Genomic DNA, 23,773 nt, shown 5'->3' with positions numbered 1-23,773 from the left:
CTCTAACCTGCTACTCATCAGGCTCCTCCCCCATTAACACCGTTCAACTCGCCGCTGCTGTGGAACGAGGAGCCGTCCAGTCCAAAACCCGGTACTGTACCGCTTGGTGAAGGGGGACACGATGCTGTAGCTTTCGCCTACCTATCGTAAGTTTCTTTATTTACTGAAACTTGTGCGAAATGGGCGTTTGTCTTTAGCTGTTTTTTTGTTTGTTTTTTTTGGCTGCTTCCGTTTGAATGAAGCGACAGACTTGTCAGCGCTGACTGTGCTCAGTCTGTCTCAAGTGAAATATCGCTTTCGATAGAATTATTAATAGACCCCTCTTGATATCTGGGAACCTAATACAGCCAGTCTGTTGCAGAGTCCGTTTAGGGATTTTAATAGCGGGACCTAATGAGGCTGTGTAATCTTCCGGGGAATATATTAGACATTTTGTTAACAAGTTTGGTTTTGCTGTGCTGGCTGCTGTTGGGCAACAGAAGCTGTCTTGTGCGTGGCCACCTGTGGTTTCTCCCTGTGGAGTTTCGCCCCATTAATGAATATTTCATTAAACCAGTCCGCCTCGACTGCCTTTCTGACATCATCATCAGTAAAACCAGCCAGGGATTTTCAGCATGTTTTATGTTGCATGCCTCCGTTTGATCTTGTTAGCGTGGTCTGTTTAATCAGACTTGTAAATTAGTGGTGCGTATAGTACTCTTCCCTTGTGTGTGTTTGTGTGTGGGTAAAGCGAAAGTGTGTTATTCTGATTAACTGTTATTAACTCCTAGACCAGATAAGATTTCTTAATGCATGAGAAGTGATGGTATCACTGTCAGGTCAATATACCAATATTTCCATTTAAGGCTGTTTGACTTTATTACAAACAACATCAGAAAAAGCAGAAACAAACAGTAAAGTGATCTTCATCTGATAATACTGCTATATTATATTGTTATGATTCATTTCAGTAAACAGTTATTCGTTATCTTTTGAAAAGCAACAGTGTTTTTTTAAATCTTTTTTTTTCTTTTTTACGTCTCCAGTGTTTGTAAAGCTTTGATTCAGAGTTGAGATGTTTTTGATTTTTCAAAATAACAGCATTGAAAATGTGCACTTCCTGCCACGAGCAGTTTGTTAATCATTTGTTGCAGGAGCTGAGGTGATGTCACATGGTGTGTGTGAGAGAGAGAGAGAGAGAGGGGGGGGGGAGTTATTGTGAAACAGTTATTTCAAGCAAACAAAAATAATTATACAGGAGACATTGTAAGATTGCTTTTTCATCAGTAAACAGTGGTTACTGCTTGCCTTCCAAGGAGATTGTACACCCTTAGCTTATTGGTGAGATTTCCTAAAGTTTGGCAGTGTTGCTGTTGTACTCAATTCAAGAGTACCTTCAACCGCTCTATATAAGTTGATACCAAAATTAACAGCCAGTCTGCTTCTGTAGAAACACGGCTTCCTTTTAAATAGCTTTTTACACCTTTTTGCTCTTCCTCTCATTTCATTTTTAGTCACATACTGGAAATACCCACCTTTCACACTGCTGTTCTCGAAAGCTGACCTTGCTGTCCGTGCGGATCTTTGTTTTCCCGACATCTTAAAAATAGAAAAGTTAAGACGCCTTCATGATCTTTAGGCTTCGCACGTCAAGCTTTGGTTTTTCTTGTCCTTAAATAAAAAAAAGACATTGAGTTTATTGCCATTGAGTGACCAGCATGTCCACTGTAGGGATTGACCTAAGGGTGGGCAATATGGAAATTTTTATCACAATATTTTGTGATACTTTTCTGACAACAATAAAAAGTTACATAAAAAGTAACCACTTTTTTTTTTTTATCTAACTGTGTGGCTGTTGCTGCATGACTCAGAGAAATCATAGTTCCATAAACACAAATACTACTCTTGAAAAACATACCTCTCTCTAATGCGCTTCTTTAGGACACCAGCCACACAGAGATGTGTGATTTGTGTCAAAAGGCACTTACTGTAACTGCATTTAATCATATTTTTGAATATTTTGAACAAGCAGTGGAGAAAATAGTAAAACTAACAATTCCAAAACGACAGACAATTTTGGGGAAGTTAAACACAATGAATTGGAATTTATCGTCTCCACAATATATCTTACAGTAATAATAAATGTGTTGTGATCAACGATGAGCGATATGATAAATGCCCACATCTAGATTGACCTTAATTAAAAATACTGTTAATTTGAAAAGTAAACCAGAAAAAAACTGCAGCTACACACTCATTATAGCTGTTTTATTTCTGCTATTATATTGTCACCATCCTAAAATAATAGCCTATATCATATTTTATTCAAAAGATGATTTAAAAAAAAAATCACTTTTGTCAAAAAAAAAAAAAAAATTAGACCATTATTTTAGTAAGGTGATATTTATCAGTCAACATTTTCTTATTGCACTTAAGCAGAACTATAGAATAAACTAATGTGCCTATTGCTCAGAAAGTTTTCTTTGTTTTGGTTTTAATAGAGTTACATCAAATGTATAACAAGCTGGGTAATAAATCAGACCATCTGCCATCTGCTGAACAGAATGGCTTCTTTTAGCTTGACAGGTTTCTATATTTCTTCCTACTTTTTTGTTTAAAGTTTATGCATGACTTGCACTCAGTGGTGTGAGTGTAAAGCAAGAAGGAGGAAATTCAGAAAGAGTTGTAGGAAAAACACTGTAGCTGTTTAAAGAGATGAACCGTAACTGGGCCTACGTTGCCTTGGAGTTAATGGCTCAGTGAGTAATATGTTTGATCATTTAAGCACCACAAAGCTCTGTGTGACTCAGCTGAACTTTATTTATACGGCAAGTTTGACCCCAGCGGCTTTGAACGGAAACCGGACTTAAGCGGAAACATCATCTCGCGTGATCCGTCATCGTAATTTATTATTTATTAATATTATTATTATCAGTGGTGTCACAGGAGTAACAGCGTGGCCATAGGCAGAGCCAAAGGCTCTCAGGTGTGTTTCTTGTAAATACAAAGTTCATCCATCTCACAATAAAGGACAGTTCCTCCACAATAAGCGCGTCCAAGTATGCCAGTCAGCTGATCACCGTTCAGTCCAGCATTCCTGGGCGTCAGCATCCAGCGTGGCTATTGTGATTCGCTGAGTTATCTCTGTGTCACTTTCTCCTTTGCACAACACCCACCGCAAAGCTGGTAAACACCGAGCACTCCTACTCGACTAATTCCTCAAGCACTAGCTCTGATGAAAGCCATCCTCTGCTGGTGTAGAGGTTGGAGGACGCCGTTCCTCTTCCACTCAAACCACTGGTCACCACAGCGACTCCATATAAATCATAGTTCATCTTCTATAAATAACCCCTCCTTAACTCCAATTATTATTTTTTTTCACAAACATCAAGCTGGATATAATATTGCTTTGTTTTGTCGTCTCCATAGCAACTTGTGATTGAGCAGCAACACAAAGTGTCTCTTGTCTCAGCAGGAAGGAGGCCGAAAGACGTCTTTTGTGATGCAGCTCTGCTGGAAAATCTGCTCTTAGATCTGAGGGCATGATGCTGTTTGGCATATTGGAGTGGCTGTGCATCTGTTTTTGATCACTGCACTGGTATTTCTCACAATAGGCTCTATTTTCAGACAGAAATACTTTAAAATAGCTTCAAACCGGTCTGTTATATCATGCGTCCTGTCAAACCTGATGTCAAAGGTCAGACAAGTGCTGTCACCATCAACCATTTGAAATGCCATGTGCTGCCTTTTTCTAAAATTTAGATCTAAAAATAGTAGATATTGCCTGATGTTAGTCTATTAAAAGCATCTAAATGCTGCTCTCTGATCATCAGAGGATCATCCTCAGCTGTAACCTGATAATTCTGTAATCTGTGAGAGAAGCTTTTTTTTTTTCTTCTGTTGCTCTCGCTGTGTGGTAGTAACAACAAGGTGGAGGATATTTGTCGGGTCGACGGCCCTCAAGGTTTAGGAATGCGTAGGAGAAAGTTGCTGCTCCGTCTGCGTTAGTGTGTGTATCTTTTAAAGTTTTTTTTTTTCTTATGGCAGGATTAGAGTTTCCAGTCCCGACTATCCCTCAGGTGTCAGCCTGAAAGTCAGGAACAATGAGGCTCAGCTTGGCTGTATGGAGATCGCAGGGTTTTTCTATAAATAGGCAGGATGTGTGTTGCCTGGTGTCACCTTCAACCCAGAAAAGGACAAAGACTTTCTTCGTTTGCAGTATTCCTCCAGTTCCTGGATATTGTAAGAGTTTCTTGCACAGAGGAGCTTGGTCCAACAATCCTGAACACAAGTGGGCTGTCTTGTGATGATGTCATGACTCCTTATAGACTGTAGGACATTGTCATGCACAGAAAGAAAATGTAATCTTCACCTAATCTCAGAGTGTCCTCACTTTTTTTTTTTTTTGCCTGGCCTACTAGGACTTTCTTTAATAAATGCTGTTCGACAGACCAAATAGTTAAAGTTTTGCAGTTCCTTGCAGTACATGTATGTACTGTACCTGGGATTTTACCCGACAGACTGACAGAAGTAGGGCAGAATTTTGGGATTCAACATTCTCTACAGATAAGAAATATGGCTTGCATTTGTATTAAGACCCCTTTTTTTCTGATACAACAAAATAAAGTCTAGTGCAACCAATTAAGAATGTCTGTGTAATGTACTTAATCTCAGTAAAAATACACTTGTGCAAAATTCTCACATGGTTGAACAAACAGCCTCACGAAGACCACAGAAACATAAGAGTTAAGATATAAGGCAATGTCTCTATAAAGCACTATTTTATCTCTTATGAAGGAAAATAAAATAGAAATGCAGTGGCACAATTGGAAACCTATCAAGTGACCTGACAGACTGGCCAATGGGGTATTAATTAAAGAGGTAGCCAAGAGGCTGATCCTAACTTACCCAGTCAAAGTCCAGGCATTAAGTCCAGACTTTGAGAGAATGAAGATCCAGAACTGGAAGTCACTGTACTCAGATGCTCCTTATCTAATCTCACTGACCTGTTACAAAGAAGATGGGCAGGAATTTCACTTTTTCTATTCGCAACAGTGGTTGCAGACACATACCTTAAAGATTTTCAGTTGTAGTTGGTGTACAAACTATCGACTGGCGGGAAATACAAATGCACAGCGGATTTTCAGAATCAAAAGTGTAAAAAAAACATTAAATCATCTCTTGTTTTTAATTCCATTTCAACAACTTCCATTTGTTGGTCTACCACCACACGCTGCCATACTATTTTAGCATAACAAGGAATTTACAAGGTGTTGTGCTGTTAATGATTGACTCGCATTATGCAAGACAGACGGGGGGGGGGGAAGAATCCCAACCTTTTCTATGCTTACACCGCAGAAGACTGTGATAAACAGGCCTGCGGTAAGTGCCCAGAGGATGTGCTGTAAGTAGGCCACACAGTTACACAGTGGGATGTTTGGGGAATCGTGGCCCAGCTTCATTCACAGTTTATCTACGTGGCTCAGAGTCCCGAGTACTTCTTTTACACAGCAGATTTATTACATCCCAGCAAGGAGTGGATGTGCCATGAGGTAGTGAGAGTTGAAACCCAAGCCTTGCACTGATGCACTGTGGTGATTTCTGAGGTTTTGCTTGAACCCCTTGACTGTCACCACACAAAAAAAAACACGGTTGAGGGGCTTTAAAGAAATGTTGTTGCAAATGTGGTTACCGAGCTTCAGTAAATGGGTCGCAGGTGTTGAAGTGTGGATAAGAAATAAGTTGATGAATCGTTTTAAGCAGCAGTGTTTAGAAGAGTTGAAATGTGGCCACTAGTTCTCACATTCTGGTAATTCTGAGAAGCGACGCTTAACAGTAGATGCTCATTATGTTTTCTTTGCTGTTAACGTTATTCTGCTTGTATTATTACTTGCACCTGGTCTTTTTTTAGTCAAATTGCAAAGTTTAAAAAGTCCATTGAGCCTTGGCAGGAGTTTATCACCAGTACTGTGTCTGTTGGGCTGGCTTTGGTGGACTTTATCTTGTTGACTTTTAAGAGACGTTTCTGGTACCACTACAACTTGCTCCCAGCATGTCATTTTCTTGTATTTTACTTTTGATAAAGACTGGCTTGTTCTCAGTTATTAAATTTATCACAAGGTGTAATAACGTCTCGAGGCAAGGTGTTTTTGAAGGTAAGAATTTTGTTTGCCTCCAGCTACTTTTTTTTCCTCTACTTATGCCGGACCATTCTCAGCAAAATTAATCGGTGGTTAAGACAAGTAGCACAGACAAAAGCATTTCAAAATTCTTCTAACTCAAGGGATGAGCCTTTGTGCAGATGCAATTTTTTCCTAAAAGGTTTTGCAGCAAGGGCTGACAAAATGACAGACACTTCCTTTACATATTCTAAAACAAGCTTATAACCTCATATTTGCATATGGTATAAACAAGTGAACGGCCCAGATCTGCCACACAGGTTGTCTCCAGTTCTGTCAGTGTCTTTAACACATCTGTCACAGCTCAAATTCTCCCTTATTTTTGAAGGGACCACATTTGGGTGTTTGACAGTCATCTCTCCTCCAATCATAATGACTGTCACCTTCCTGACAAATACTAGATGCAACTTTTCACTTCTACAAGACTGAATACAAGGCCGTAGAGACTGCAACGGTACTGTTATTAGTAGTTCTTATTATGGGCAAGTTTTTACAGGTGTTTTACACAAATCATAGTTTGATAACTGTAGTTCTTCATAAAACAATTTTAAAAATGATTTCTATTCATGTTTCTGGACACTTTGTTATTCGGAAACTATTTCAAGAAATTTGATTCCTCTTTGACGCTACAAAAATAGGAATGGGATGATAGGAATTGTAGATATTTTGTGAAGAGTCATACAAATACACATAACTTCTCAAGGCATCTGATAAGCGCTCCTCAAAAGTATTCATGCAAAAACTGGATAGAGGAAACAAACTAATTGAACATATATTGCTGTATGAGCACATTTCTGCAGAGAACACTGTCACAAACTTCTGATCACACAACACATCGGACAGAGCTCTGTCAGAATAATTCAACAAGGACCTGGTGTTGGGAATGGGAGGACGACGCCTCCCTGCAAGTAAAAAGAGATCATTTTTGTTATGCGACCATGTCAGTGAAAGCCAATTTCGAGCCTTTAGTAGTCCCTCTCGTTTATTTATTGTTTTGGCTCAATTTCTGGCTTATCTGCAACAGGTTTCATCTTCCAGAGAGAGAAATTGAAGAATGACTCTTCCCTCAGGTTCACGGTTTCTATATTCCTTAAAACATGTTTTTTGATATAAAGAAAATACTGACTAACCTTTTGTACTAGTACTCTCTTGAGACCCCAGCGTATGACGTCACATTGCAAGAGAGACCCTAGTTTTAGCATTTCCAGATCACATACTGTAAACTTTCCATAGATGAAGCAAGAGCTGTGTGTGTTGAGGGTGTGTGTTAGTAGATTCCTGACTTGATTATTCCAAGAAAACTTCAAGCGGAGCTGAAAACACCTAGCAAGTCACAACCTGAAAAATGCAGTGTGAACAGCTCGACTGGCTAAATCAACATACCCAAGATTGTCATCTGAAACGCACGCAAATATGTTGCCTGTGCTCCAAAGCTGTGAGGCCAACGGGCCGCCTGTGTGCTCCAGTCTGCTTTTAGTCGAGTGTTGACTGTAACCACCCTGGCGTTGTGGTTGTGTTGGAGGTAGCGAAGCACGGATTCTTTCCTGTCGATGACTCACGTCCTGAGCTCGGTGCAGGCTGCAAGTGAGGGCTTGGGGGAACTTCAGAATCCGCAAACACACACACGAACACACACGTATTCATTCGAACCAAACAGGGGACTTACAGAGGACAGAGGATGCAACTCTAATTTGAATCCAGGTGTTTATGTTGATGTCCAGGCATGCTAGCACACGCAATGCCTGGAGGCCTTCCCACCAGCCAGGGATGTCCTCCTTTTCATGTGGCCCAGCCACCTTTCTTGGAAACACATTCCTTCAGAAGTGTCCACCAGCAGAAGGCTTCCAAACCTCCATAGAGGCAAAACATTCTTAGGTCAGGCTGTTGTGTGGAAAGGAGAGGAATTTGTGTTGCATCACAATGTGTTTTTAATATTTTCTGTTCATCCTGGTCAATTATGTAATGAATAGCAGAATGTCACATTTACATAAATATTCTGCTTCTTAGTTTTGACTGTTGTCCCCTCTAGGTTTATTAAGCATTCCATTTTACTGCAATGACTTAGCAATTCATAAACAGGATGCCTTAACAACCTAAGGTGTTAGTTATTTTTTTCCCCTGTGTGGTGATTGTAAAGTTAATCTTATAATAGGTCAGAAAGCCAGACAGAAAACCTTGTTTGCTTCTTAGTAAAACTCATATGACCACCTAGTGGGAAAAAAGTGCCTAAAGGACACTTGAATATCTTAATTAATAATAAGCTAAACATCTGACCAGATGGTCACATATCACCAACAACCTATGTCTGTACCAAAACAAGCAGTACCATTCACATTGTCAAGGGTGGTGAAGAGAGTATCATGGTGTGGGGATAATTTTAGTTTTTGATAAATCAGCAACATATTTCAAGAAAATCTAATATATAATGAAGAAATTTTTATAGAATGGTGATAATGAAAGGCAGGGTTTAAGATCATGCAAGGGCTTCTATGCGCAACTCACAATATCGTAAGCTTGAGTAATCATACTAAAGTAACAGTTCTAATACAAAGACTTAAAATAAAAATGTAAGATTTCGTTTTTTCAAAACAAAAAACTACCACAAAAAAAATTACAAAATAAAATGACTAAACTAATATGCTAAAATAAAATGACCCTTTTGTTTTCAATTTGTGTGATGCTGTTTTCATTCATTATGTAGTTTCATTATGTAGATTCTATATATCTGTTGCCAACGTACTACCATCATCACAGAGAAACGGTGATCAAAGGCTGTCCTTTGATGGCTGCTCTTCTATGGCTCTGCCATGGCAATAAATATTGACTTGTAAGCATTTGTTACTTATGTTCCCAGTCCACATTTATACAAACAGTCCAGTAAGAGCAGGGGATAAGTCAAAGCACATCCAAATGCACATTTAGCTCAATAACCGTCTTTCCACTTGTCTGGAAAGACGGCTGTTGAGCTTCCTCAAAGATCATGCGCTTTGGACCTCTGGGGATTTCAAAAATTAGTCAGAAAGACGGTGAGTAAACGATTCCGCTGCTAAAAGCTGTATTTCAGGTTCTTCTCGCAGCCGCGGTTCTGTTTTGAGTAAGTTTGACCTTTGTCGCGTGACCTTTCTCTGCAGTGCTGACTGTCGGCGAGGCCTCCAAAGGTCAGAGGGATGCTCCTGGAGGCTTTCCTGTGATCGCGGTTTCCACAGAAGCATGACGTCAAGTCGCGAGAAGATGACAACACCGTCGCCCACACACAGCGACAGCAGCGGCTCGTCCAAGCATGGCAACAACCAGGTATGTAGGCGTGACGCTCGCATGCTCAATTTGGCTGTGTCAATGTCCTCTTATGTCACTGAGCCTGCAAAACAGGCTGCGTGGATTTAAAAACAATGAAAACCTGCTCACAGATTATGAAGGAAGTAACAATTCATGCTCTTGTAGCAAATTTTGCAATCATTTCACACTTTAGACATCAGCTTTTTTAAATAAATTCCATTAAAGGTTTGTTGAAAATGTCTTAGGATTGTTTCTGTTCCTAACACAATACGTCCAACGCACAAAAACTGTCACTATCGACTCTCACCACAGCAGCACAATTATGCGAACATGCGGCGGACGATTGTTGTGAAGGTGTCTCGGCTCATTGCTCATGTGGTTAACAGGTTTTTTTGCCTCAGTCAGGGAACTGAGTGAAGACTAAAAAACCAAAAATTGCTATTTAATAAACCCTAAAAGGACAAAATAATCATTGAAGATCAAATAAATTAAATGTCTGCATTTCTTGTTTGCTTCACAGTACCGTAAAAAGCCCAGTGTGTACGCCGAGAACTTCTGCATCATATTATTCTGTATTATTGCTGTCAAATTACTTCAAAAGTATACTATCGTATTAAAATGAAACTACTCCTGTAAGCTCCCGATGTTCCAGGATCCGAACAGCGCCTCTGCTCTAGTTGAAATCAGACGTTTACATGTGATTACGCTGATATGCGCAGTTGTGTACACAACATCTGTTATCTGAAGGGAAGGAATGTGGCTTGCCTGTCTGAGTCTCGGCATGTCTCCTGTGTTTTCCTTCAGGATAGCTGGGAGATCGTGGAGGGACTCAGGGGGGCTCCTGCCAGCATCCAGGAGCCTGACAGACAGGAGGGCTTCCTGCTCAAGAGGAGGAAGTGGCCCATGAAGGGATGGCATAAGGTGAGCAACTCACCTGTCGTTTTAAAGCTCTGCAAAACTTTAAAATGTTTTGTAGAGCTTTTTTCTTTTATTTGTTTATGCGCTCGTTGTAATTTATTTATTTATTTTTTGAAATTTCTTTTATTACTTTCAAAATTTTACGTTCACAAAAATTACTGTGTCTTTAAATAATTTTAGAAAGCCCAGACTATGATCCAATTGGAGGCACACCTCAAACACACTGCTTCCTTCTGTGATGTCATGGAAAATGACGGACATCTCAATATAATAATAACAGTAATTACAATAATAATCTTTATTGTTATTATAAAAACATATAATAATACATGTTACATCCTTCCATTTAAAACATTCATTCGCACACAACACCGTCAAATGTTGGTGGACCTCCACATGTCTGGTTTAACTCCAGATACCTGAAGGTGACATTTTTTTATTTTTTTCCAAACATATCCAGTTACTCCCACAAATATTCAAACCAGAGCTGAAAAAGTGTGTATGTGTAAGCAAACCTTTCCCAGTTACACCAGTTCTAGCCAGAAGAATGGAGCAAAATTATTGCAAGAAAAGATATCCAGAGGGGAAAAGGTTATGTGTGTTTTCATGGCGTGTGTGGTTTCAATTTTACGTAATAGATCCTTTCATTCACATCTTAATCTTTGACTATAGCTCTTAAATCTCCAGCTAGGTCCTCATTTCATGCACTATTACCTTTCCTTTTTTTCTCAGCCTTTTCATTCCTTTATCCCAAACAGCCACAATGCCAACCTGACTCAAATAACGTTCTGCTTTTTCTGCTCAGGCTTATCTGTAAAGGTCTGCCTTGCAGCACCACGATTGTACTCATTCCCTAAGTTCTCCTGGAGTGCCGTGTCAGCACACATCCAGTATTATAAAGTTAAAATGTCCTCGTAAACTATGATTATATCAGTTGTGATCATTCTCTTTGCTGCTGGTCACCTGTTTAACTGCTGCAGTCATAAAATTTAAATGTCAAGGTTATACGGGAAAGCATGTGCTTTTAATTTAATTGTAAAGAGCAGCTGTAAGAACATTGTCACTATTTAGATTTAATGCTACATGTTTTTTTTTTCCGCTTTTCTCCTTTAGAGATACTTCGTCTTGGAGAGAGGCATCTTGAAATATGCAAAGCGACCAGTTGATGTAGGTGTAACCTCAACAGCGCCATCTGTCTGTCATCAGTTCTTTGCTGTGTATATATATATTTTTTTATTCTTGTCATATTACAACCACAAACACGCTGCAAAAGTTGGTTAACAAATCACTGACACCAGAGGATTGTGTACAAAAAGATTTTCACTTGTGAAAAACAATCTGAAACCATCATTGTTACTCTGCTTCATAATTTGAATCTGCTGTGTAATAAAACATTGAAGTTTGTGGTTTAATGTGACAATAAAAAAAATAAAAAAAAACAACAAGACAATAGAAACCAACTTCACTGCTATTATTATTTTTACCACAGCTGCAGAAGGGTAAGGTCCACGGGCTGATAGATGTCGGCCTCTCAGTTATGTCCATCAAGAAGAAAGCCATGTGCGTCGACCTGGACACCGAGGACAACATTTATCACCTAAAGGTAACTCTAGAAACACAGAGTCGTGGCTCATCGCCTCCGGGTGTTTTTTTTTTTTTCATTTCCTGTGTGCCTGTTTCATACAAAAAAAAAAAACATTCTCAGACGCTTTATTCCGCTTCCTAACTCGATCTTGCGGCACGCAGGTGAAGGCTCCGGAGCTGTTTGATGAGTGGGTGTCAAAGCTGCGTCACCATCGTATGTTTCGGCAGAACGAAATTACGTTGTATCCCCACGAGACCTACCTCTTCCACCCCCATGCCGCAAGCTCACCTTCGCTTAATGACTCACTTAGAAAAGTAAGTTGTCTCAGGGCTTTTTTTTTTTTTTTTTTTTTTTTTTTGAGATTACATCACATTTTTTTCATCTCTCTTTGTGTCTTTCAACAGAGAGCGACTCTTACTAAGCAGGCGTCGTTCCACCAGTCTAAGGTCAGCTCCTGGCTCCACTCGTCAGAGGAGATGAGCAAGTGCTCCAAAGGTGCAGTTTGTTTCCTTCTCTTCTTGTCTTTACAAAGTAACAATCACTGCATTTTCATCTTGTTCTTTTTTTTTCTGTTAGCACAGTCTTTACTCCTCAGCACTGTGTCTGCACACACCTTCACTTTGATCTAATAATAATCTGCTGTTCGCTCAGAGCTGGAAGAATGCGAGTCTTATCTGCTGGAGCTCAACCAGCTGCTGAAGAGCATGGAGGTCATCCACCGCACGTACTCGGCTCCAGCCATCACCGCACTACAAGTGAGCGCAGCCGCACGGGGATTACGTTCGCTTTAAGCCTGGGCGGAGAAATGCCGTCAGCGGCGTGTTAAAGTGTTGGCAGTCCCCGAAACGGCGCTCGCCTTTGCGATCGTCGGCACATTCAGGACGCTGTGCATCACTATCACCGTGTTTGATCTGCCAGCGCAAAACTTGGCTTGTGCACGTTGCGTGTATTTGGACACCCAGGAAGGGAATCGCAACAGGAAGTTGTTCTATGGATATTGATATTTCTGAATATGAAAGCTATTTTAGTGAATTTATTGGCCTTGTTGCCGACTGAAAATCATCACACATCACTGCCCTTGAAGTCTTTTTGTTTCATACGTGAAGTTATTCAATTCAGTTCAAAAATATTTTATAATATTAAATATTATTACCTTTCCGACTCAATTTCCAGGCAACAGAGACAATATTTCATAGTAACATGTCCTGGATAGTGCTGAAACTAATGATTATTTTAGCAATCGATATAAATTCTGTCAATTATTATGACGATTAATTGGATGAATGATTTTGGCACATTCTGCTGATTTTATTTTTTTGTTTAAGCATTTCAGCTCTCTTGTACAATATTAACAATACTTGAAAATGCAAATAAAACAATTAAATTCATTTTTAAAATCATCTTATTGCATAAAATGCAATGACATAGAATTCCTTTAACGTACACATGGTCATTTGTCAAAATGTGAAACACTCAACCCTTTTTGCTTAACTTAACGTCATTACAGTGCAGAGCTGATTTGTTGACAATTTTTTGACTAATAAATGGAAACCAAAAGACGCATAATAGGTTTATTTTTTACAGGATTTGAACTGATTGAAGCTAAAACTCTACAACCTGAAGAGTTGTGGGTATAACATAATTACAGACAAAAGTTTGTTTTTTTTATCTCGCATGCAAAATGTATATATTTTTTTGTGTACTCTTTTATCATGATTAATCCAATCAGTCATTTCAGCCCTATTCCTGGATGACATCATCAAACACTGCTAATCCGCCTCATTTGCTTTTGCCGCTCCCCTTTAAATCTCCGTGTGGCCGAATGAATAGGCACTCTGGGATATGACCATTACCCATTGTGATGAGCAGAAGAGAGGATTTGAACTTCCTCCTCTTCCCTCTGCTCTTTGGTCCTGCTCTGCATCCATGAGGCCTCCTTTTCAACTCCTTTGTGGGTTTGGGGTCAAAGTTCAGGCATTACTTGAGCTTTTGAGATGCTAATCAACTGCTCCCAGTTGTAAACAACAACAACAACAAAAAAAACCTCGCCGCCTCGGCTACGCATTATAACAACTGTCTGGTCATAAAAACGTAGACGTAAAAATACTCAAAAGCAGAGGCAATAATTGTCCAATAATTGTGCAACAAAAAAACAAAAAAAATCTGATTAAGCGTCTAGCAAATCAGAGCTAACGTAACAGTGCTGCAACACGCTCCCACCTTCTGCAAATCTATCAAAATCTTCTCTTTAAAATTAAGATTTTCTCTCATCAAATACAGATTGAACACCGTGACAGACATGGAGTAGGCACCAGTGTTTTTTTGTTTTGTTTTTTTTTCTAAAATGTACCGTGAACATTTTAAGTTCATTAAATCTTACTTGTCATTCTTCTTTGGCACCACAGGCATCTACTTATGACATCCCCAAAAAGGAGAAGAGGCCCCGGAGATGGCGATCTAAAAACAGCAAGGAACCCAAATCCACACTACAAGTACACCTCTGCTCTCTCTCTCTTTTTTTTTATGTTATTGCCAGTCAGTCATACACCGACATCAGTGAGCGAATAAAGGGGGAAATCATGGCTCCTCCCTTTGATTGCTAGGTTCCAAGCTGCATTTCCACCCAGTCCCCCCGTCTCCATGCCTCCAACCCCAACCTCCCCACCACAGAGTCCGCCTCACAGGAAGCCTGTCCCCAGTCGCCCGACTCGCCGACAGAAGTGTCACGTCTGCAGCAGGACTTCTACCGACTGGCCAACAACAGTGAGTTGGAAGTGCATGGCATGTATAGTAGAGAGAGAGAGAAAGAGAGACAGATGGGGGGGGGGAGAGAGCTTCTGTATGTTTTCTTCTGTATGGGAGCATAGTTGCCATGACAACTCTTTCCTGTGTCTGGCTTTTGCCTCTCTCCAGTTCATGTTTCACTGAAATCGGCGTACGGCTCCCTGGTAGCAGAGCGGGAGCGGCTGAAGCTCACCATCGACCTGCAAGCGCCTCAGCCGCCTGAAGTCGTCGGCCTCAAGAACCTCTATGCTCCAGTAAAAGAATAAACCCTTCCGACTTTTGCATGGTTACATTTTGGTTATTTGCATTATTTTTGTCTAATTTATCTCACATAATACCTGAAACCAGGAGGGTACAAGTTCCCCGCACTCCTTGGTCCACCAGGCGTCCGGTGAGAGCAGAGTATCTATCCCAGAGTCCATTTCAGAGTTCTTTGATGCACAGGAGTACCTTCTGTCTTCGTCTTCATCTGAGAATGAGGTCAATATTCTCGTCATCTCAACTGATGTTTTCTTCTTTGTGTTCAAAACCAAACGGGTGGAAAAAATGATTAAAAAGCACACTATAATTTAACGTTGGCTATGTTGTCTGTACTGCGACATTAAAGGTTTTTGAAGATTTCTTTGAGCATAAAGTTGTGTTGGTAATAATCAGGACAACAATCTTATGAGGAAAACATTGATTGTTCTCAGACACTTAAAAGCTAAGAAGACATGAACAGACATGTAGTTGGAAAACACTTCAGATTCATCGAATTGACACATTGTTAGTACAAAAATATTCAGAATGAGGGATAGTTTGCAGTCTTTCTTGTGTTGTCTATAGTAAAGCAAAAAGTGCATCAGGAAAGTATTCACAGCGTTTCATTTTTTCCACAATTTGTTACATTACAGCCTTATTCCAAATTGTTTTAAATTAATTTTTTTCCTCAAACTTCCAGCCTCAAAATACTCTTTCATTTCTTCCATCTGCCAATCTAGTTATCCATCTGTTTACCCATTATCATCCATTCGACCATTTGTCTACTGCCATCCATCTGTTTTTCAATCTGTTTCTCTAGTTGTCCATCCAGTTTATCTTTCTTTCCTTGTCTCTATCTGTCTGTTATATATTTGGGTTTCCTAACACGGACAGAAAGTTCAGGAAGTATTTCAATCTGAAGAAAAATCTATAATTTTGAAAAGAAAACTGAGTAGGATCTCAATATAAATGCTTCCAAACTGTTTACATCCTATTAACAGTCTCCATAGCCATCCTGCGGATAGTCTCATTTAAATGCAGTACCAACATCTCCAGCATTTTCCATAAAACCAGAGACGACCAGAAAACAAATCCTCAAAAGCTTGAGGACTTTACAGACATCCAGCGGTTTTGTCCGTCGATCCTGTATTTGGGAGCATCTTTAATCTTTCCTCATCGATTCCCTTTGTCCAGGTGTCAGACGACGACTCTTATATCAGCGATGTCAGCGACACCGTCTCCATGGATACCTTCGACGGAGGCAGCGCGAGACACAACTCCGGTACACGACGAAGTTGTTTGCCTGCTTATGTGTTAAGTCGGACTAATCTCTGTAACAGATGGAAAGCCGCCACAGCTTGAATAGATGTTTTTTTTTTTTGTTTGTTTTTTTTTTCTTTTTGCTCAGCATCGGGCTGTTGGTTCTGACTAAGTCTTGGTGTAAAACTTGGTGTTTTTTTTTTTTTTACCGACTGTCGGCACTACATAAATTCTGCATGTTTAAAATCGGTGCAGAGAAGGTGTTAAACATGAGCAATCTTAGCGTCCGGACATGTTTGCAAACTAAATGTGGCGATTTGTTGCAGTTTATCCCAAAGCATCTGTTAGCAGAGATCATTCAGTCACTTCTGCATGTATTTCCCATCAATTTCACCGCATCTGCTTTAAGAATCGCCTTTTGGCTTCTTCTTCTCTGGATACATATTTAACCAATTTCTGATTTTTTTTAGGATCTAGATTCGAGAATGTCTCAGCTGACTCAGATCTCCGTTTCCTCCTGCAGTCAGCAGCGTAATGACCTTGACTCGCCGTCGCTCCACGCTGCCGTCGCCCTGCCCCTCCAGCACTGTGAGCCTGTGGAACATCCTGAGGAACAACATCGGCAAAGACCTGTCCAAAGTGGCCATGCCCGTGCAGCTCAACGAGCCAATCAACACCCTGCAGAGGCTGTGTGAGGAGCTGGAGTACAGCGAGCTCCTGGACATCGCAAACCAGACCGAAGACCCTTACCAACGCATGGTACATAAAAAAAATAACAATGAGAACAAATTGGTTCTACCAACACAGTTGTTGGCACACAAAGTGAATTTTATCTTATTTTCTTGCCATACGTACCAAACTTGAACTTGATTGCTCAGACTGGGTCTTTCTAATACGTGAAAATGTTTGGTTCTTAACTGTGCCATCTTAGGTCCGGCTCTTTGGTCTTTATTTTTCCAGAGCAGAAGAATAAAGATCTTCTGCTCTGGAAAGGAACGTCCAAAGGCCCCAGAGCCTTTGGACGTTCCACAATGGCTCTTTATAACAGGAAGCAGTTAATATTTTTTTAAATACAGATATAATAAGAAATGCTGGCTTTTAACTGTTTTTTTTCCTTCAATTTTCCCCTGAAATATTAGCAACGAATTTCCACAAAGAATGACACTAAAAGTCCTAGTAATGCATTTAGAGTTGTTTTCCTTTGTCAATACGTTGGAATCTGTGCTTTTTTTTTTTAATTAAATATTCATTGTCTTTTATGTTTATCTCTATGTTAAATCCTAAAATAGAGATTCTTTAAAAATGACAATACATTTTCTGGCGTAGATAAAGTCATGTGACATTTGTGGCTCTAAACGAGGTTTATTTGGCTGAACTATAAGTTGAATCTCACCCCAGTTTTAAGTCTTTTGTAACGTCCAGCAGCGTTTACCTCCATAACTGCTGTTTTTAGCTCCATCCATCGACCATCGTCTTATTTTCACTGCCGAAAAAATTCTTCCTATAGCTAGTTGTTGCCACGTTTCACAGTGGGATGTTCAATTTGGATTGAACAACCAAGCAAGAAGGCGACCAAAGCACCTTCTTTCTAGTGTTTATTGTGTGGTTTTTAAATCGTCCAAATAAAATATATTTCTCTCGATGCCTCAACCCCCAGGCTGAATGCTGGATTATTAACCAAAGGTAAATAAAGTAAAAACGAAAAACCATTTGGGGTTGAAAGCATGCTGCCATAGCAACACTGGCATATTTCAGTGATTTATTTTACACCACCCCATCAGGATGTCTCTCTCTCTCTTTTTTTTATTTTTTTTCTTCCCCCACTCACGTTCTTTGTGGTTTTACAATTGCAGAGCTGCTCTCTCCTCACCACTGGTCAAACGCATCATGAATGGGCAACACGACGCAGCTTGCAGATCATTATCCGCTGCATTCACTTGCAGTCAGACGACTGATAATTTACTCATTTAAACTTCAGATGGCATAAAGGTTTACATTCCACAACCTGTCAGAATAAATAGGGCTGGTAAATTGGTTATTTATTTATTTTTTTTGTAAATGTTGAAAATCTAAGTAAGCTGTATGTTATCTTTTGTTTCTACAGGTGTATGTGGCAACTTTTGCGATATCTGCCTACGCGTCGTCCTACTACAGAGCCGGAAGCAAGCCCTTCAACCCCGTTCTGGGAGAGACGTACGAGTGTGACCGGCCCGATAAGGGCTTCAGGTTTATAGCTGAACAGGTACTGTCACACAGCCTTCTTATTCCACTCACTAAAGTGTTCTCTCCCAATAAGGATGACTGGAATTTTGGTTTAATCTCTACTTCTTCTGAATCGGTGGAGTCAGAAAAGGAATCCAAATTTTGAGTTTTATCTGTAAATTGTACTGTATCTTAATTTAGTAGTTTTGTGTTAGAAGGATACATTTCAAACTTTGTCACTGAAGAAGCACCGATTGCAGTTTTCTGACTGATCACTGATATTTAAAAGGCCTCGTCTGCTGATTCAGATTTTGACCAGTGGAGATTTTTTTTAATTTATTTTTTTATAACCGACACTGTCAGGTTGTTGTACGGTCACAATACAGCCTCAATGTTCAGAAAAAAACCAGTGAAGCAATACAAACTTTTTGTAGTGTTCTCAAATGTATATGAAAAGTTTAGAGTATTTCTGTCCAAACTATTAATATTACCTTCGCTGAAGAAAAAGAAAATCTGCGCCATTCGTCAGTCACTTTTAACATTTTTAAAAACAAACACAACTTGCACAACTGGTTAGACGACAGGTCTGTTTTGAGCCTCTTACTAAAGCTAAAGTGCACAGCAGTCAGTGTTTTGATTTTACAAATTCACAAGGTCAGTTGAGAACAAACTAAGAAAAAAACAAAAACCACAGATAAAGTGTCCTGTGTTTTAGATCTCCCTGTATTGCAGCAAGAGAATAGCCGAATGCAGCAGCTTTGTGGCTATTTAGATTTAAATAAAATAAGTGGATAAAGATCAGTTTCACATTTAAGTATCGGTTGATCGCCAGTGAACAAAAATTTAGGAAATCAGGGCCGACAGGCGGCTTTCCCTTTCTAAATAATTCAGAGACAAAGCAAGTGATTCCATTTTGTCGCCTTGCTTATTTCTGCCAAAATAACACCATTCCTCGTGTTTCAGTTGTTTTTAATATGTTCATACCTGATTAAAAAGTTGCAGTTGTCACATTGCAACCCTGTAGATTCAATACATTTTCAAACACAAAAGAAACTTTAAAGAAAGGGGCCTTGTCGTTTCTTCTCTCCGATTCCCAGGTGAGTCATCATCCACCTGTCTCAGCATGTCACTCCGATTCAAAGAACTTCTGCTTTTGGCAAGGTGAGCGCATGTTTGGAACTACCTCATTTCCTCCTGGCAGATCAGTGCCGCCATACTGTCGGTTTCATGCTTCAGCATCTTCACGTTTCGGATGAAAACTTGTTTGTGATTTAAATGAAGCTCATTTGGCCCCTCGATCTTAGTTGATATTCCTGAAACATAACAGATGCATGTTAGGTTAAGCGTAACGCCCATTTCAAACCGATAATCCAAAAGCAGTAAAAGAAAGAGATGCTTTGTTTGTTTCCATTAATGAGCCAGAAACCAATTGTAAAAATTGGTCAGATTAACGCTTTGATGATTTAAATGAGAATAACGCTCTTTCTACAGTCACAGCCTCTCACCTGTTGTTTTTGTGTTTAGATGTGCGATGGAAAAATAAATTCTGGGGAAAGTCCATGGAAATAGTTCCCATGGGAACCACACATGTCACACTACCTGCGTAGGTCCTCTCCTTTTTTTTTCTTTTTTTTTTCCAAATCCTGTGGGTGTGTATGTGTGTATGTTTAATCAGAGTGTCTGGGTAATTGTGCTCAACAAAGCATGTTATTGTGAAACAATAATAGGACAATTGCGCGCGTGTTTTCCCTGCAGCTTCGGGGATCACTACGAATGGAACAAAGTGACGTCCTGCATCCACAACATCATCAGCGGCCAGCGCTGGATTGAACACTACGGAGAGATGGCCATCAAGAACATGAACAGTAATGTCTGCCAGTGCAAAGTAACATTTGTCAAGGTGAAAAAAATATATATGGTGATGTGTTCTGTACTGAGTGTTTGTTTCTCGCTTCAAATGGCTGAATCTGGTGGAGAAGAAATTCTTCTGTGATGTTTTATCAGAGTACTGCGTTGAAGTAAGGAGCGTTGTGCTGCCAATGCAAACACTGCCATCTAGTGGAGGGAATATGGAAATATTGAAAAAAAAAAAGATGAGCTCAGAAAACTTTTCTGCCCAACAGACAAACTATGCAAGTGTATCTCAGTAAATTAGAGCATATTTCTGAACAATTACTTGTTTCAGTTCAAATAGTGACTCTTGCATGTTGTATAGTTTCATTACAAAAATGGTAAACTATTTCAAGTATTCCTATTTGTTGGGTTTCATGATTGTGACTGCATGAGTTTGACTTTTTTTTTTTTTAAAGGATGTGCGGGTGTCCGCGCATCCTTAAAATGTCTTAAATTTGTGTATTCAAAATTAAGGCCATGAAGTGTCTCAAATTCAATTAAGAAAGTAAGTTGTCCTTAAATACGTTAAATTTTGTTCTCATACCTAGTATAGTCTGTGTAGTTTTTATTTTGTTTTTTTCACGGAACTTTTCTGTCAGGCAAACGTTTGAGTCGTGTGCAGACATTTTTATTGTGTGTCTCAAGGCAGTTGAAGCTACCGCTAACTAGCTGCAAACATGCTTTTGCTAGCTAACTAGGATTATTTTTTTTTTTTTTTGCCTCTGTCCATGGGTAAGGACAAATTTATCAGCAGTTTGGCTGCATGGCTTCTGTTGCCATTTGAACCCTATTCATACATGTTTGACTTTAGCGTGAAGCAAAACCTTGAATCGTTCTCCTGCTCTTTCTAAAGAAAAACATATTTTTCTCCTCAGGCCAAGTCGTGGAGCTCCACAGTGAACGAGATAGAGGGCGTGGTTACAGATTCAAATGGGAAAGTGGTGCACACCATTTTTGGAAAATGGCATGAATCGGTGTTTCAAGGAGACCCTCCTTCTGCCACTTGTATTTGGAGAGCGAGTGAGTCAGAAACGGGAGCCGGGAAATCTCAGCCGCCGTGGTTCTTTTAACGACATGATGGCAAATCCTGTTTGTTCATGCAGATCCCATGCCAGTGGAGCAGGAGCAGTACTACGGTTTCACCCAGTTTGCAGTGGAGCTGAATGAACTGGACTCCTCCTTAAGACCACTGCTGCCCCCCACAGACACGCGTTTCAGGCCGGACCAGAGGTACGCAGAATCAGAACATGATCACTATTTGTTGATTGTTTTTAACATTTTTTTCTTCCAATATGTTTAAACAGATTCAAATGACAATGTCAAAAGAGAATAAAAGACAGAAAAATCATTTAATTTCTAGACTTTTAGTTGTTCCTTTTTCTAAAGTTTCCCATCCGTCCCTCCATCAAAGTGAGACTCTCCTCTATGTAGACATTTTCACCACTCAACTCCTTGTCTTTACGCTTCCATCAGGCTGCTGGAGGAGGGGAACATAGACGGAGCTGAAGAGCAGAAACAGAGGATAGAGCAGCTCCAGAGGGAGAGGAGGAGAGTGCTGCAGGACAACAGCATGATCCATCAGCCGCGATTTTTCAAGTATGCGACTTCCTACCTGCTCGATCTGATGCACAACAAGGGATGAGTTAATGTAAAAAGTCTGACCTGCTTGGTTTGGCATTCGTCACAGCGAGGCACCATTCCTCACGCAGCTACTGAAGAAATAAATCAGAAGCCATCCTCTGATTTTAAATATGCGTTGTTTTGTTTGTGCAGGAAGTCCAAGGACGACACATGGGTGACCAACAACACGTACTGGGAGCAGCGCAGAGACCCCGGCTTCAGCAAGGTGGACTTCCCCGTGTTGTGGTGACCTGCCAGTCAGAAAACATAATAAAACCAGATGAAGTTTAGCAATCAGGAACCCCGACCTGGTTAACATGAACTGCTCTGTGTCACAGTACCCCACACATGGACCTCCTGCTTCCTCTTTAGGACCAAGTGTGCACAGAGCCTGTTATGTATATATTGTTCTCGTTTGTGTACATTTTCTGCTACCTACTGTAATATACGCAGAGCCCGTGTGTAGACTAAAGGTGCAGATCAGTGTGTGTTTTACTGCTTTTCACCGTTTATTCCAAGTGCCTTTTCACTGTAATGCTGTACTCAGAAGTGCTGGAGCAGTTATGCAAAAGTACCTTTATCCAGAGACTGACGGCCATCTGGATGACGGGTGGACAGAAAGACCGAGGACTGGAGGTCACATCCCACTTCTGTGTTCTTCTGCTGTGCCACTTTAGTGACACAATGACTTTCTGCTGACCTCAGCATTAAGCGGATCAGTTTTTCTATATCTAAAAAAAGAAAGTACTGCCTTTTCCAGTAAGCTGCCTTGTTCACATCATTCATGTCTGTAGCAGGACTGTGGATGCCGTTTTCACTTAAGGAAACAGCACAAATCTTCCCCTTGGAAGTATATAATAAAATATTACAATGGGTGGAAGAAATAAGCATTGTTTATTTATTGTTAATAATACATGTGGCGGTTTATTTCACTTAATTCCAGGTGGAAATGATTGTACTCCACTCTTTAATGTATTTCTGTCTGCTTTTAAGTGTTCTAGGGTGAATTTTCCTTATATTTTCCATATTTACCTTGCAAATAACTGGGTATATATGGGACAAACTTTCTCTTGAGTGTTGTGATGCCTCACTGTGGTTTACCTCATGAAGTGGGTTTGTGGTGTTTTATTTACTGACTTCCATGCCCTGTATTTGCCAGGGCGTTATTTAGATCACACATGTTGCCACTTTCGGCTGCTGCTACTAAAACATTTAACTTTTACTACAATATTTCTGAAAACCCGTCTTCCAGTGTTTTTTATTTGGATTTTATGAAGTGCGTGTCTTTGAAGATATTGGAAAATCTTGTGGAAACCTTTTGATGCAAGATTTAAGTTAAAAATCTATTAAAACCGCAAGAAGACGCACGTGTTTAGCTGTTTGGGGAAAGGACCAATTATTTAAAATCTTTTCTAGAAGCACTTTCATAGGGCTATTTTGTAGATTGTTTCAGAAATTGCTGATAATTGATGGCGTAATCTATTGCATTAATGTGGAATATTCTCTCTGTGGCCCAGAAATTGAGCTATTGGCATGTCTTGGCAGTCATAAGATTGTTTTCCAGCAACAGTCTTCAGTCAGAGTCCTCTTCAAGTACATTGGAAGTCTGACTGCTACTGGAAATCCTTTCTGCAGACAGCACGACCCTCCACAATAACTCTTTGAAGGTACTTGGACGATATATGAATTACAACATTTAATTCTCCTGCGGGGTAAATCATGTTAATTGAATAGTTGCATAAATCTGCACACCCCTAAAGAATATTTTGTAAAACTTGAGCTCAGACGCAGCATTCACTCGGTTTTGGTGGCCATCTGAAATCAGTTGTAGTCGCCT

General features: G+C 40.0%; 1 protein-coding gene across 1 annotated transcript; it reads left to right on the top strand.

The window, feature by feature from the left end:
* On the top strand, positions 1–23,176 carry LOC106915391 (oxysterol-binding protein-related protein 3-like). Its single transcript, XM_014982967.2, has 22 exons — positions 1–146; positions 9,290–9,452; positions 10,239–10,355; positions 11,466–11,519; positions 11,842–11,955; positions 12,099–12,251; positions 12,342–12,432; positions 12,589–12,692; positions 14,343–14,429; positions 14,541–14,700; positions 14,851–14,975; positions 15,070–15,201; positions 16,156–16,243; positions 16,745–16,980; positions 18,326–18,463; positions 19,521–19,584; positions 19,948–20,026; positions 20,179–20,323; positions 21,192–21,336; positions 21,420–21,546; positions 21,790–21,912; positions 22,090–23,176. Exons 2-22 carry the CDS (start codon positions 9,369–9,371, stop codon positions 22,184–22,186), a joined length of 2,463 nt encoding a protein of 820 aa, XP_014838453.2. The 5' UTR covers positions 1–146; positions 9,290–9,368; the 3' UTR covers positions 22,187–23,176.
* The last annotated feature ends 597 nt before the right edge of the window (positions 23,177–23,773 follow it).

This window comes from Poecilia mexicana, unplaced genomic scaffold (genome assembly GCF_051168715.1).
Source record: "Poecilia mexicana isolate PSO_F unplaced genomic scaffold, ASM5116871v1 scaffold_11, whole genome shotgun sequence".
Taxonomy (NCBI): Eukaryota; Metazoa; Chordata; class Actinopteri; order Cyprinodontiformes; family Poeciliidae; genus Poecilia; species Poecilia mexicana.
The sequence above is the reverse complement of the archived record's forward strand: the minus strand, read 5'-3'. Positions and strand labels throughout refer to the sequence as shown.